This window comes from Varanus komodoensis, unplaced genomic scaffold (genome assembly GCF_004798865.1).
Source record: "Varanus komodoensis strain SLA01 unplaced genomic scaffold, ASM479886v1 scaffold23, whole genome shotgun sequence".
Lineage (NCBI taxonomy): Eukaryota > Metazoa > Chordata > Lepidosauria > Squamata > Varanidae > Varanus > Varanus komodoensis.
In genome coordinates this window covers 17314260-17329848 of record NW_025335627.1, presented here as the reverse complement: position 1 = coordinate 17329848, position 15589 = coordinate 17314260, and the positions used below count along the sequence as shown (strand labels likewise).

The 15589-nt window shown below is 42.5% G+C and overlaps 1 protein-coding gene across 5 annotated transcripts in view; it reads left to right on the top strand.

Annotated features, from left to right (window-relative positions):
• The first annotated feature begins 431 nt into the window (after window positions 1-431).
• The window catches only part of CCNYL1 (cyclin Y like 1), a 39370-nt gene continuing 24212 nt past the window's right edge, over window positions 432-15589 (top strand). For 4 of the 5 annotated variants that reach the window (XM_044431858.1, XM_044431856.1, XM_044431857.1 and 1 more), the window contains exons 1-3: window positions 432-868; window positions 13701-13775; window positions 14759-14793. In XM_044431858.1, the coding sequence (XP_044287793.1) occupies window positions 622-868; window positions 13701-13775; window positions 14759-14793 (357 nt within the window). In that variant the 5' untranslated portion in view covers window positions 432-621. The remainder of the gene's footprint in view (window positions 869-13700; window positions 13776-14758; window positions 14794-15589) is intronic. The other variant, XM_044431859.1, reaches the window with a different exon arrangement.

Below are 15589 nucleotides of genomic sequence, written 5' to 3'. Positions count from 1 at the left end.
TGGCCCTGCATCGCATAGCCCATAGCTTCATTGAGTGACATAAGCCCCTTCGCACGACAAGGCAGTGATCCATGAAGGAGGAGACACTTAGCTTTAGGCAAACTACGGAGGATTTTCTGTGCAGAACAAACAAGGGGCAGAGCTGTCACAGCCATTGTATACCCATGGAAAACATAGACTGTGCCATGCTGAAGTTATTTTCTTCTTCGCATGTGTGCATCTCTAAGTGATTGTGTATCTCTGTTTACTCTCCTATGAAGAAATGCATGGGCGTGGCCCTTTCCGGTTTCGGCCGCGGCCTGTCACGTGGCTTCGGGTGGCACCACTGGGCTTGTCCCCCTTCGTACTGGAATGATACGGCGCTGGGGATCACGTGGGGGCGTAATGCGCGGCCTGTGATTGGCGAGCGGCGCCGGAACGAGAGCGCAGAAGCGGCAGGCCCATTGGGAAGGTGGTGTTTCCTTTTGCAGCTCGGCTTCTGTGCTCGCTCTGAGGACCAGAGCCGAGTGAGGGAAGCCGGAGGCGGCGTGACCATGAGGCGAAGCTGGTGTCGCCGTTGCCGCGGCCCTGTATAGCCCGTCCTGAGCCCACCGCCGAAGACGGCCGTTTCTCTGTGCCGACATGGGAAACACCGTCACCTGCTGCATCTCTCCCGGCGCCAGCCCCAAGCTCGGCCGGGCCCGCAGGTCTGCGCTGGGGGCGGCGGCGGGCGGCGGTGGCGGCGGCGTGGGAGCCAGACCAGCGGCCGTGGGGCTCGAGCGGAGAGGCGGCGCCTATCGGGAGACCACTGAGGCTGAATCGGGGGACTCGGATCCTGGCGGGGGCGGCCCCCACCTGCAGCACATCAGTGACCGCGAATTCCCGGATGGTGAGTGAGGTGCTGCGGCTGATGCGCCGCCCCTGTGGCTGCCGCGAGTGGGACTGTGGAACGGGAAGTGGGAGTGTCTCCTTTTCCCCTTCTCCAGCTGACTTCCTCCGGTGTAAAATTAAATATTTTTTGCATACTGCTTTAGGAATCTGTCTTCCTGCACGTTACACACGAGAAATAAGTGCATACCTCTTGCTTAAAGCACTGCACGGTTTGTACCGTGGCTGTAACTTCCGTTATTCTGGAAGTCATCCAGTGTTATTCAGGAGGGCCAGTTGCACAGCAGGAACGCACGACTTATTCCCCACCCTCTGCTGAGGGATGACACGTGATGTTTGCCGTTGTGTGCAAGAGAATGCTAACATTGCTGTAAGGAGGGGGGTCTAGTTAGCTCAGCTGTGCTCCCATTAGTAAGATTAGCACCATAAGCTGAAACATCTGCAAATATGCACGTTATGAAAAAGAAAGTCACTCATTTATAGAAAAAGAAATCGTAGACCAAGTTGATCAAACTGAATGAGAACAATCCTTTATAGTATGGGAATCAGTGTGCTCCTTCCCACCCATCTGAGCAAGAGATGCTAGTATTGATCTATTGTTCTACTGTAATTTTCTATTTTATATTAGCTTGGTCAAGATGATGCTTTAATTCAAGGGTAGGTATATAGCCATCCAGGTTTAAAATTGCCTGGGAGTCTTAGCTGTGCCCCACTAATGATCAGGCACAGCAGGGGTCCTCAGGCAGCACTTCCCAATCTTTCTTTCTGAATCCATCGTTGAGGTATCCTAGGGAACACTGCAAGAGCACTGAGGGGGCTTGAGCTGACATCTGCCAAAAGTGAACACTTCCCTGCCCTGTGCCCCTGCCCGTGCTGTCCGTGTGAGTCTCCTCTTTTGGAAAGGAGGCAGAGGAAGAGCACCTCTTAGCCATCATGCTGACTGGTATAGGAGAGGGGAGGTACTTGCTCATGCAGGAAGCATGAACTATCTTGCACTGGGAGGCTTGTGCCCTCCTTGCCTGGCAGAGCTGGCACTCACAGAGTGTTGGCTTGGCAGAAAGACAAGAAAGGACAAGCTGCCCCTCTCAATCAGCAGGGGTGGCAATGAGCACTAGCTGCACTGGTGATGAGATGTTAGGAGAGGCTTCCTCCCTGTGCCCCCTCCCCATTCAGGGAAATGGAGTTGGAGGTGCAGAGTGACTTGTTCCTGCATACAATGGTGGGTGGGATCCAGCTACTTGGCCTTGCATCCCTTCAAGGAAATGAGACCAAGCAGCTAGTTTCTCCTCCACAGTGTATTGTATTGCCAAGCCCCAGCGGAAGTGTTGAGAAGGTGGCACTCAGTGGAACCTGGAGGCTTTTCCCCCATGCTGCTGCCACTGCTGGAAGGAGAGCAGCCTGTTCACAAGGAGTCCCAATTTCCCCCTCATATCAGCAGGAGTACAGGAAAAATCAATGACAAAGCACCCTTTTTTGATCCTCTAAGAAGCTCTTTAGCCTTTTGGCTAGACTATGGCTTAATATGTCATCTGCATTCAGATGACATGCTAAACCACAGAGGGGTTCCTAACCCCCCCCCATGGTTAGTTGGGATGGTATATGAGTCACCCTGGAGTGACTTAACAAACCCTCCTTCAGCAAGTAAGGGGGTTCAGACAACACACTAAGCCACTCCCTCAGTGGCTTAGCATGTTCTGTGAACCCCATGATTGAATGCATTGGCACTGACACTTCACTGTTGTCTCTACTGCTGTGTGGCCTCATATTTCTCTGTGGTTTGCAATTGAGCAGTGGTAATTTGCCATTAAATTACTGCTGCAAGGTCAGTTAGTAACTTGCTGCTGTTTTAAGTAGTTGGGTTACAGGTTCTCTTTGAAAGCTTGAATTAATGTGAGGGCAGCTACATTGTCTTTTCAGCATAAGTCTAAAACTGAGAAGAGATAGTTTAATTCCTAGTGAAGCAGGGGTGTGAAATGGTACCAAAATGAAGTGTTTCAAAGTTAATGGGAAAGTAAGCTAACTGGTTTTGGAAGAAAATGGGCATGAGTCTGCAGATGTGAAATACTGGTTATAAAAATGCCTGTCAAAAAATGAAAACATGGAGAAGGATGTCCATAAACTCTTTGCCTGTGTTATGCCTTGCTGTTCATTTGGCAGTTAACAAAGTGCAGGAGAACCAGAGTGGCCTCAGCCCCTTCCCTCTTAAGACCACTGTGAGAGGAGTTAATATGGCTAACATTGTTGGATGTTTGCCCATTCCCTTTTAATTCAAACATAGCTAGCAGCTAGCTATGTGTTGTGTCTTTCTAAGCAGCAGCGACTATTTATCATCTTTTTAATTGAGATTGTATGCTGTTTCTTAAATAGCCCTCCTTTCCATTTGAGACTATTTAGGAAAGAAGGCAGCAACTCTTAATTGCACCCAGAACACACAAGCTCTGGGTTATGATCATTTGTTCTTCCCATTCCCCAAGCAGTCTTCTGGAGAGTTGAAATCCAGCTTCAGGGTTAGCATTTGTTCTTCATGATTCAGTATATGTTGCATTAATATCACTTGAATATTTACACATTTTTTTAGCTATGTAACGTGACCTGGCCCTTGGCATGGGGCACAAGATTAAACCTTGCTCTATGGCAGTAATCTGAACATCACTGGTGAATAATTTTAGGGAGTGATCTTTCCCATATTATCTTTGTGTAGATGTTATTACTCTGACAATGCATATTTGAACTGAATTGAAGTTGTGCAGCTGTGTGAAAAAGGGCTTCACATCTCAACCAATGGATCTGGACACCTCCTGGTGACATTTAAGCAGCATAAATTTTCCAAATAAACAGTTATATTCCATCTCAAATGTGTACAGCATAGACATGTCCCAGAAATTAAGAGGGTTGGATCCTAACTTAGTTCTGCTTAGAGTAGACTCCACTGAAATCAAAGGGATATGTAAGTCATGACCAAACTCATCCCCATTGGTTTCATTGGTTCTTCTGTAAGGATGATGAAGTTTAGATTCAACATGTATTTCTTGGTATACAAACTTAGTATACAGTGGTACCTTTGCTCATGAACTTAATCTGTTCCAGGACTCCGGTTGTGACCCAAATTGGTTGTGAGCCAAGTTAAATTTCCCCATAAGGTTCAATGTAAATAAGGTTAATCCGTTCTGTAACTATTTTTTTTAATAAGAAAAAAGGTGAAGCAAAGTGACAACAACAAAGATCGCGGCCATCTCCCCCCCACACACACCCCAAACACGAGCCCTGCCATCTCCCCGCCTCCGCATCACAACCGTGATCGCGCCCGTCATCCCTGCATAGCTATAAGTCATATCTGGTTATGAGGATTGTTCCACAAACTGCTACACTTGAGGAAAAATTATGGTTATCAGGAGAAGTCTGAGTGACGTAAACACTGTATTTTCTATGTATTTATCAGAAGGAAGGAAAAGGGTGGTGGAACAAGGGGATTCTGAAGGCTGAACAAAGTATGACACCGTTATGACTGGACAAAGGCAAGCTGTATTCAAACCAACAGGAAGTTGAGTTCCAGCACTAAAGTTTCAGCAACCCACCTCCACCCAGCTTTTGTTCCATGCAGGTTTCTCACTCAAGATTGGATTATGTGGATTATGTTTCATTCCAGAAACAAGAGAATAGTAAGAATTCTGTATGTCCCTATAAAGGGTACTTAACGGAACAAAACATAGTCACCAATAATATTCAGGACTGTAGAAAACTCTGCAGAGTAAAAATTAAAGTAAAAACTTTTTAGGTGCCACAGTAATTGTAGGAAAACAGATGAAACACATCCTAAAAGTGGCAGCAATAAAAACATTCATATAAATGAACAGTAAGAACTGTGGTATAGTATTTTAGCCATAGGAAAGCATTTCCTTTGTTGTGTAATTCTAACATTAAAATTCACAAACGTATGAACCTATGAAACAGTATTATGACAGAGAAAGGAAAGGTGAATGGAACACTTCAAAGTTACCTCCAAAGGGTTCAGAAGGCATGGTGATTATTTATGGAGCTTTGGCCTGTCTTGGGCCTCTCAGCAGCTTTCAGCACCATCATCCATAATATCCTTCTGGATTAGTTGTCTGAAATGGGGCACCATTTTAGAGAAGTACCATTCCTGCTTGGGTGGTCATTTCTAGAAGGTAGTGCAGGGGGATTACTTTATTTTATGGCTATTATTCTTGCAGAACTTAATTTTATCCTCAGTACTATGTAACATCTGCATACAACCACTTGGAGAGGTTATTCTGAGATTTGGGCTAAAGTCTGAGATTTATAGATGACACTCAGCTTTCATTTCCTAGTTAACTAACTCATGAGAGGCAGTGTATGCCCTGAAGTTCAATCCAGACAGGACAAAGCTAGTGTAAATAGGTGGTTCATACAACCTGTTAAGTGGTTGTTCAACCTAATATGATGGAGCTGCACTCCTCCTGAAATACCAGCTGCACCATTTCTCGGTGTTCCTGCATCTATCATTACTGGGGACATAGATGTTTTTTGTGCCTAGGAAGCCTTTTATCAGCATATACCAGTTGGCAACCCTATCTGAACAGAGTTAGCCTGGTAACAGTTATCCATGCTCTGATAACTTCCTTGTTGGATTACAGCAATGGGTTTCATGTGGAGGTACCTTTGAAGGTGGCTCAGAAACTTCAAAATAGAGCTGCTAGGTTGCTAAGGGACTGGTTAATATGATGCCGGTACATATCAGCTGTGTTGGCTTCCAGACCATTTCTGAGCCCCAATTCAGAATGTTATTGTCATTTCTGAATGATTTATTGTACAATATCTTTAAGGAACATCTTATATGCACCTGCTTTGAAACCGTAGGCCATCTTCACAGGCTTTCTTCTAGATGCTGAAGAATGTTGGTTGGGTGATTTCAGGAGAGGACCTTCTCAGATATAGTGCCCTTTTTCTGGAATGCCTTCCAAAAGGAGCTTTGCTTAGCATTTACACTATTCTTTTTGGTGCCAGACAAGTACCATTCTAGGGCACAGAAAGAACTCCACATGTTTTGGACTTTTAACTCCCAGCATACTTGGCCATTAGCCATGTTGGAAGGTATTTCTTAAAGCTGAAGTCCAAAAGATCTCTTTTGTCCACACCTGAGTTAGAACCTGCCTTTCTTCATCATCTATGAAGAAAATATGAGGTCAAGCATTGTAAATACATCATAGGTAATATGCTTTTCTGTCAGATCATGCATTTGTATGGATGAGTCTGCATGTTATGAACAACACATTCCGTATGTCTACTCAGTGTGGGCTGTTTGTGCAAAGAGGTTTGTTTTGTACTTTGCACTATCTTGACAGCTGTCAAAAAATGAGCTGTTGAAAAAACCAAAGCCACATACGATCTTTATTCACTAGTAGATCATGGCTAGATCCTCTTTTCAGTGTATTTGCACTTTTCCACCCTTTTCCCAGATTCTAGGTGGAAAAGTGTAATCTACCCTTCTTAGGGGAACATGGAGTTTTGACAGCTTCCTTTTAAAATGAGGGTTTTGACAGAGCCAAGCTGGGTTTTTGATAGGGAGATACATCTGCGTGTACATATGTATGCACATATGTGTGGGGGCGCATATATGTCCCTCTCAACCCTCTTTAGCTATGTCAAAACCCCATTTTAAAAGGAAGCTGTCAAAACTGACTACTGCCATAAGTGGGGTGGTGAACACAAAAGGACTCTTAGGAGTGGGGAGACCCAACCTGCAGTTGTCACTCAAAAGTGCTGTCTGGGCATTTACTGAAGCAGCTGCTGCTGTCAGTGGCCCTGGTTGCCTAGCAAGAGTAGCAAGGTAATTTTGCCACTCTTGCCAAATTGCTTGCTCACTGTTTCCCTGCACTCACAGTGGACACAGTTGTCATGTCATCCAAATCCAATCTATGAACCAAACATTATAGATTTAATAGACATTTCCTCTGTGAGTTGTAAAGTCAGTGCTCCAAGCGGAAGGTATCCCATTCTGCTATGAAGCTACTAGATCCTATTTCTGGAAAGTCAAAGCTGTTCAGTTAGGTGTGCACAAACAGCTTGTACTCAGTGATAGGATGGATTAATTTAAATCTGATTTTAAATCACCAAGGAAAGAGGCTAATTTAAATCAGCCTTCCCCAACCTTGTGCCTTCCAGATATGTTTGGGCTGCAACACCCAGAATTCCCAGTCATTGGCCCTGCTGGATGGGAATTTTGGGAGTTATGGTCCAAATGACCCTGAAGGCCACCAGGTTGGGGGAGGCTGATTTAAATCAATTTTCCCATTGTTGAAAACTTATATTTCCTGATCAATCATGTGCAGTACTTAGTTGCTATAGTAGTTAAACCACTTGTTTCAATGAAATAAAGACTTCATATGACCTAGGAGCATAATCCAAATGCAGTTCACATTCCTTTTACACTACAGAATTCTATCTGCTTAGAAACAAAGGAGGTGATTGTTAAGCTAGTAGATTTTTGTTTGGTTCTGTTCACAAGGTAAGATCACTTTGTTGAAGACAAGACACACAATCCAGCACAGAATTGGATGTGCTGGATTGTGGGCCAAGAGCCCAGAATTTTCCAGAAGTAAGGAAGGGGGCAATTATGGAGCCAAACAAGTTTTTTCCTGAGATGGAAAGCTACACTGTTCTCTGTAGTTGATATTTTTAAAATAGTTAAAACTTTCTACAATACTAAATACATTAATTGATTCATTGTGTCATATTTAATAACACAGTTTTTTCTCCCAGACAGTGCTTGCTTGTTTTCTCTCTAATTCTGTCTTTGTGAGAGCAATCAGGTGGTTAGAAGTAGAAGTGTAGAATTTAACCCTTTGTTATTGTCTCGTGCCATACTAGCATGCACTGGTGCTGCTCATTGCATGAGCCACTGTTCTGTGCCACTCTGCATTCACGCACACACACAACCTGCCTATATAGGGCAGGCTTGGAGGAGCTTGAGATGTGTTTTGGTGGTGAACAGCAGTGGCTCATGTAGGAAGCTCATTTTGGCATTTCTAAGGAATGATTGAGTTCAGTGCACATCACCAACTGGTAAACTTATCTCAGTGGGGCAGGGAGGGAAAGCCTGTTGCACCCATCAGTGTGGGAAGGGACATGCACCATACCAAGTAGACTTGTGAACCCTCTGCTTCAAGCATATGATCTTTCTTTGTCTCCTTACTTATGTACAGAAGGCCGAAATGGAAAGAGTTAACTTCTTCTGTAAACAGTTAACTTCTGTATTTCTCAAAGAAATGCAGAGACTGGACAAAAAAAAAAAAACAATCAGCATTAGTTTTGCAGAAGTGATTCAAGTGAATCGCGATAAGCAATTTTTCTCTCATGAGTTTTATTATAATTTAAAGTAAATAGCACTACCTTGCAATTTAGCTTTTTTTGTTACTAAACTTTTAGTTACTCAGTAATTTCCTCACAGTCACACCCATTCTAATGCAAAGTTTGATACACCGCTTGCACTTTGTTAGCTACTATTTCCATATCCAGATCTCATGATGCAGGAGCAGCATGGACCTATCATTTCATCCATCCATCTTCTAAAGTTCTATGTAGATGACGAAACATGCTGAAAAATAGTCATTTCATTGTTATTTGTACTTTTAAAATTCAGTGACCTTGTTTGCTATGGATGCTGGAGTAATCTGTCAGTGCTGGAATGATTGTCAAAGGAGGAAATTCAACTAAGTTGATTTAGGCTGCAGTCCTGTGCACACTCACCTGGTGGTAGACATGCCCTGGTAATGACTTGTATATGTCTGCATCAAAATGCGTGTGCAGCCTAGTACAGTGGTTGCTTCTGTTGCTATAAAGAGTAAAGCAATATTTTAAATCTTTATTGGAAGTTGATTTCACCTTACTGTAAGAAGTTACAAAATTTGCTCCAAATTCTTTGTGTGCACAAGAACTGTTATGCACAGCTTCTTCAACCCCCAAAACAGAGCTAGTTGGAAATCAGGTGGAGCAGAAAGTCCACTGTGTACACAGCACTTAGTACAGAAACCTCTGAATTATAGTCTTTAGAAACAACATGCATAGCAAACTGCTTATAAAGAGAAGATAAATACTGACTTTCTAAATCATGTAAGATTTTGATGTTGAAGCACTGATGCATGGTTTTGGAAGAGTCTTCCTCATGCAAAAGCTGAATATGAGTAGGAATGGGGTGTAGTCCAGGAATAGCATTGTGACTGGCAGGGATGTCAGATTACTTGTCCTCTGGTCCAGGGAAAACAGAAGGGACAGTTATAAATGAACTGAGTTTGTTCAGCTAATATATATTAATTCAGCCCTGCTGTGTACTCTGAATAAGCAGGTCTCCTAACTCTGGCCAACTATGTCTTAGCCAGGTTGCTCCTGCTACAACCATAACTTTTCTTCTGTTGTTAGTCGTGAAGTCATGTCTGACCCATCGCAACCCCATGCAAAACATTCCTCCAGGCCTTCCTGTCCTCCACCATCCCCAGGAGACCACTTAAGCTCATGCCGACTGTTTCAGTGACTCCATCCAGCTACCTCATTCTCTGCCATCCCCTTCTTCTTTTGCCGTCAGTTGTTCCCAGCATTAGGCTCTTCAGTGAGTCCTTCCTTCTCATTAGGTGGCCAGAGTATTTGAGTTTCATCTTCAGTATCTGGCCTTCTAAAGAGCAGTTAGGGTTGATCTCCTCTAGGACTGACCAGTTTGATAGCCTTGCAGTCCAAGGGACTCACAGGAGTCTTCTCCAGCACAACAATTCAAAGGCCTCAGTTCTTCAGCTCTCAGCCTTCCTTATGGTCCAGCTTTCACAGCCATACATTGCAACTGGGAAAACCATAGCCTCAACTACACGCACTTTTGTTGGCAGGATGATGTCTCTGCTTTTTAGTATGCTGTCTAGATTTGCCATAGCTTACCTCCCCAGGAGCAAGCGTCTTTTAATTTCTTGGCTGCAGTCCCCGTCTGTGGTGATCTTGGAGCCCAGGAAAATAAAATCTGTCACTACCTCCATTTCTTCCCCATCTATTTGCCAGGAAGTGATAGGACCGGATGCCATGATCTTAGTTTTCTTAATGTTGAGTTTCAAGCCAACTTTTGCACTCTCCTCCTTCACCCGCATCGAGAGGCTCTTTAGTTCCTCTTCACTTTCTGCCATGAGAGTGGTATCATCTGCATATCTGAGATTGTTGATATTTCTTAATCTTAATTCCAACTGGTGAGTCATCTAGCCCCACCTTTCTCATGATGTGCTCTGCATATTTATTTATTTATTTATTTGTTTTATTTAAAACATTTCTATGCCGCTCCCATTGCAACAAAGCCTCGGGGCGGCTCACAGCATCCATATAAGTTAAATAGGCAGGGCGACAGTATACAGCCTTGCCAAACTCCTTTCTCAATTTTGAACCAATCAGTGGTTCTATGTCCAGTTTTCACTGCTGCTTCTTGACTCGCATATAGGTTTCTCAAGAGACAAATGAGATGGTCTGGTACTCCCATCTCTTTAAGAACTTGCCACATTTTGTTGTGATCCACACAATCAAAGGCTTTAGCATAGTGAATGAAGCAGAAGTAGATGTTTTTCTGGAACTCCCTAGCTTTCTCCATGATCCAGCGTATGTTGGCAATTTGATCTCTAGTTTCTCTGCCTCTTCGAAATCCTGCCTGTACTTCTGGAAGTTCTCTGTCCACATACTGCTGGAACCTAGCTTGTAGGATTTTGAGCATAACTTTGCTAGCATGTGAAATGAGTGCAATGGTGTGGTAGTTTGAACATTCTTTGGCATTGCCTTTCTTTGGGATTGGTATGTAAACTGACCTTTTCCAATCCTGTGGCCACTCTTGAGTTTTCCAAATTTGCTGGCATATTGAGTGTAGCACTTTTACTGCATCATCTTTTAAGATTTTGAATAGCTCAGCTGGAATACTATCACCTCCACCATTATTTTTTATTATTATTATTAGAACATTTCTATGCCGCCCCTTGCCGAAGCCTCGGGGCAGCTTACAACACAATAAAATACAATACAATACAAAAATAACAATATAAAATTAAAATTAATAATATAAAATAAATATAAATGATATAAAAGAAGTTATAAAAGAAAAGTTAGAAAAGAAAAGAAAAGAAAAGAAAAGAAAAGAAAAGAAAAGAAAAGAAGTCACCCTGGCCAGATAAATAAGTAAATATTGTTAACAATTAAAATGATGTTTAAATAAAAAGGTCTTCACCTGGCGCCGAAAAACAAATAACGACGGCGCCAGGCGGACCTCTTTGGGGAGCGCATTCCATAGATTGGGCGCCACCGCAGAGAAAGCCCTCCTCCGAGTACATACCCTCCTAATTTCTTTCACGGAGGGTTCCCGGAGAAGGGCCTCTCCCGCAGATCTCAAGGGGCGGTCGGGCATATATGGATGTAAGCGCTCCTTCAGGTAACCAGGTCCCAAGCCGTTTAGGGCTTTATAGGTCATCACCAACACCTTGAATTGGGCCCGGACTTCAATGGGAAGCCAGTGAAGCTGTCGGAGGACTGGAGTCATGTGAACATAACGCCCTGTCCCTGTCAGCAACCTGGCAGCTCTATTTTGAACCAATTGAAGTATCTGGACCGTCTTCAAGGGAAGCCCCACATAAAGCGCGTTACAGAAGTCAAGGCGGGAAGTCACCAGCGCGTGTGTCACCGTCGCCAGGCAGTCATACTCCAGGTAGGGGTGCAGCTGATTAATCAGCCGAAGCTGAAGGAAAGCGCTCCTCGCCACCGCTGTCACCCTGAGCTTCCAATGAAAGCTCTGGCTCGAGGAGTACTCCTAAGCTGCGGACCTTGTCCCTAAGAGGGAGTGCAACCCCATTCAGGACCAGGTCAAATCCACCCTCTCCAAAGCCCGATCCGCCAACCAACGTTGTTGCTGAGACTTCCTAAGGTCCATTTGACTTCACATTCCAGGCTCGAGGTCAGTGACCACCCCATTGTGGTTATCAGGGACATTAAGCTCTTTCTTGTATAGTTCCTCTGTGTAATCTTGCCACCTCTTCTTAATCTCTTCTGCCTCTGTTAGGTCCCTGCCATTTTGGTCCTTTATCATGCCCATCTTTGCATGAAATGTTTCCTTCATATCTCCAATTTTCTTGAAGAGATCTCTGGTCCTCCCTATTCTCTTTACCTTTAGATTAATTGTATGCACTTTTCCTCTTTCAAAGGACTATACAAATAGGTTGTGCTTCATGAGAAATATACTGCATAATATGTATTACTTTCATTAGATTGCAGCTTTTATGAACTAGTTGACTTTATGGCATGCATTTCATAACTTTTAGTAAAACATTAGTATTTTTGATACACACTTCCATGGCATCATTGTTAATGTTGAGCTTCATGGAACAGGACTGCTTGACTTCACTAAGGGCGAGGCTGATTTTTCTGCATACATGAGAGTAAGGTTACAGTCTCATTCATTCATCTGCTGGTAGGTGTATTGAACTGAAGCTTAACATTATGCAAGGGTGGTTGTACTTGTATGCTAAAGAAAGAAACAATGCCCTGCCCGTGGGGGGGGGGGGGGGGGTGGCAGGGGACTGCCTTGTGGCCTGAGTTGTCACTGCCAGCAGTCTACAGACATAACAGTATGTCTGCAATTTATATTCCTCAGAACAACTGTTCCCTCTTGACAGAAATTTGGGCCACATCCCTTCAGTTTCCTGTGCAGTGCACTACAATGTATTGTATTAATGCGCAGGGCATTTGATCCTTTTCATTGAAGCTTATTTGTAAAATTACTGTTAAAGTATGAATGAACCCAGTGTATATATAGCTTAAGTCATTCTGTGGCCAACTTTTTGGCAAATATGTCAGAAGTCCAGTCCAAAGTGTGGGTCCCTGTGGCACTATAGCACATACACACCTTCCTATGTGTACTGGTATGGTTTATAGTGGAGTGGAGAGAAGGCAACGGAGTGGAAAACAATGGGACTTTAGTTTGCTCATTTTATATATGTTTTTTAAAAGTTGGGTTAAAGTAATCCTTCCCTGAGATGATCTCATAACACAGAAAGCATTTTTTTGCAAACTGCAGGTGGACAAAATCACAGTGGCTCCTGTATTAACAAGTTTCTGATTACTCATGTCTCTTAACTATAAATCCTTTTGGTGAGCCATCTGTGACAGCATGGCATCTTTTCCATTCAAACTTAGGTGCTGCGTGTTTGTAAACATCTTTCTCAAATTCTTGGAGACTTCTTGTAGATGAGATCTACAGTTTTCCATTAATTACCAGAGTCTTTATTTAAAGGTTTGGTATAATTCAAGCTGTTTTCCTTCTTAGTATGGAACATTAAATTAAAGTTGAACTATTAGATGCTTTGGAAACTGTTATAGTCTATTTTGAAATGCCTTTCCTAGTATGGCAGTGTGAACTATAAGCATGATAAGGACTAATCATTATAAGCATTAATTCAAAAGTGCTTGTACAGCCCTGATTAAACATGTTGATAATCAAAATGTCTATACAGATTGTGACTAAAGTAGAGCCTGGAGATTAATAGAATGGGGCAAATTCAAACCCAGAAGCATTTTCAGCTCCCTGTACAAAGCTGCTTTACAGATTCTGATATCAATTTATGAAGTGTTTTCACATGCAACATAGGCTGTCTAGATACTAATTATGTCTATGAAAAAGTGTGGTATGGAATGTCACAGGAATCAGTTTGCTTGGCTAGGATGTTTGAGGTAGGTGAGTGGTGCTTTGGCAAGACTTGAAGATTTTCTTCTGTATTTGTGCTTCCCAAAATAAGGTCAAACCTGAGTAAAACATAACTTTGCGTCCTTTCTTTCAGATTTAGCATTGGAATCAAATCCATCTGACCATCCTAGAGCAAGCACAATTTTCTTGAGTAAATCCCAAACAGATGGTAAGCTAACTTTTGTTCTCTTAAAGCAGGGTGGGGGAGTGGGTATTTAGATCTTAACTGAGAGGTTTGTTCTTTCTCCTTCTGTAAAAATATTGCTTGCATCTACAGTTTTACTCACTCTTCAGAGCATTTTCCATTGTGGTTTTGACAAAGATACTAAAATATTCTTTTAATATATTCTTAACAATCCCCCTAGGAATTATTACATTCCTTACATGAGAATTTGGCAGGAGATGGTTGTCTTATGACCAAGCTTTGAAGAAAAATCTACTTAGAGGCTTTTCTTGAGAAACACTGTTTACCATGCAGCTTGAAGCTCAGTAACTACTCCTAACAACACTTGTTGTAGTCATACGCTCCTAATTGTATACAATTTTTAGTTTAGCTTGGATTATCTCAAACTAGCAGTATAATGTCTGATGATGGTGCTTCCTGCTGAAATTTTAACCCACCTCTTTCTTCCTTATGGTATGTAACATATTTACCTCCCTTTTCCTCAGGCCAACATTAATGATAACTCTTTCAAAAGTTTTTGCATAATAAGAGTATAGAATGAGTTAGTGATTTTTAGTTGGGGGATGCTTGTATCCATAGGATGAACTACTGCAGTTACACCCTCCCCTTGCCGCCTTAATACAACAACAACAACAACAACAACAACAACAACAACAACAACAACAACAACAAACTGGTTGTATTAAATTGAGGAGCACTTATTCTGTGGAATATCTTCTTGCATTCATGGTGCAGTTAGACTTCCAGAAAGACAACATGAAGTGAAGCTCACTCACAAAGGAACTGACAGACTGTGTCCAACTTAAAAAGGAGCTATTGTCCATTTTAACTGTTGCCAAGTAGCATTGTCAGGTTTCAGTGTCTGGATGAGAGGAGCAACTGCAAGCAACTAAGCAGATACTATATTTTAAAATACAGTCTATTTAGACATTAGAGCATTCATTGATAGAGATTTTCTCCCTTTTTAGTGAGAGAGAAGAGGAAAAGCAACCACATCAACCATGTAAGTACATATAATAGATACAAGAGCTGTGACAACTACTAGTCACCTAATATTTAAAAAAAAAGAAAGAAAGAAATGGCAGCAAAAATCTTAGGATTTCACTTTTTACTTTGCTGGATTAATTAAAATATCCTCCTTAAAAATTAATGGGCTAAATTCAAGGTTGCACCATTAGAAATTCTGTGGGACTTTGACCTTCTCTCCCTCCCTGCTACTTCCACCCCAGGCAGCCCTTTGTGCTATCTGAATAATTGTTCTGAAGAGTTCCCTCCTGCCCCAAGTAGATTTTGAGGGTGTGCAAAGGGCCATAGGGGAGGGCAAATCTCCCCATTCCACTGACAGAAGCAGTTCTGTTAGCAGAATTACAGTGTTGGCTTCAGCCCAATGAGATTTAAGTGTTTAATTCTGGCAGGTTCATGCCTTCTTTTGTTCATTAGGAAAATAATTTTTAACCTCACTGCTGAATGGAAGTGAAAGTGGCTTAAGGAGACACAGCTAGACTTTCACCCGGAGAGTTTTTTTCCCTTTTTTATTTGTATGGTTAGACAGGACTCCATATATGAAAGGTAAAAATGATCTGTGCTTGCTTATATGGATTTTAAAACTTTTAAGATTACATAGTGGGTAGAGTTCGTGGTTGGAATGATTAAACCATGTACTACATAGTAAAATAAGGTTACCATATCTTTTTAAAATCCTCTCCTTTCAGCACAGTCAAATGGTTGGCTGCTGCATAGTGTCTTGGAGAATTACATTATCTTCATTACTGAAATAGAAGATTAATGTTTCAACTGTA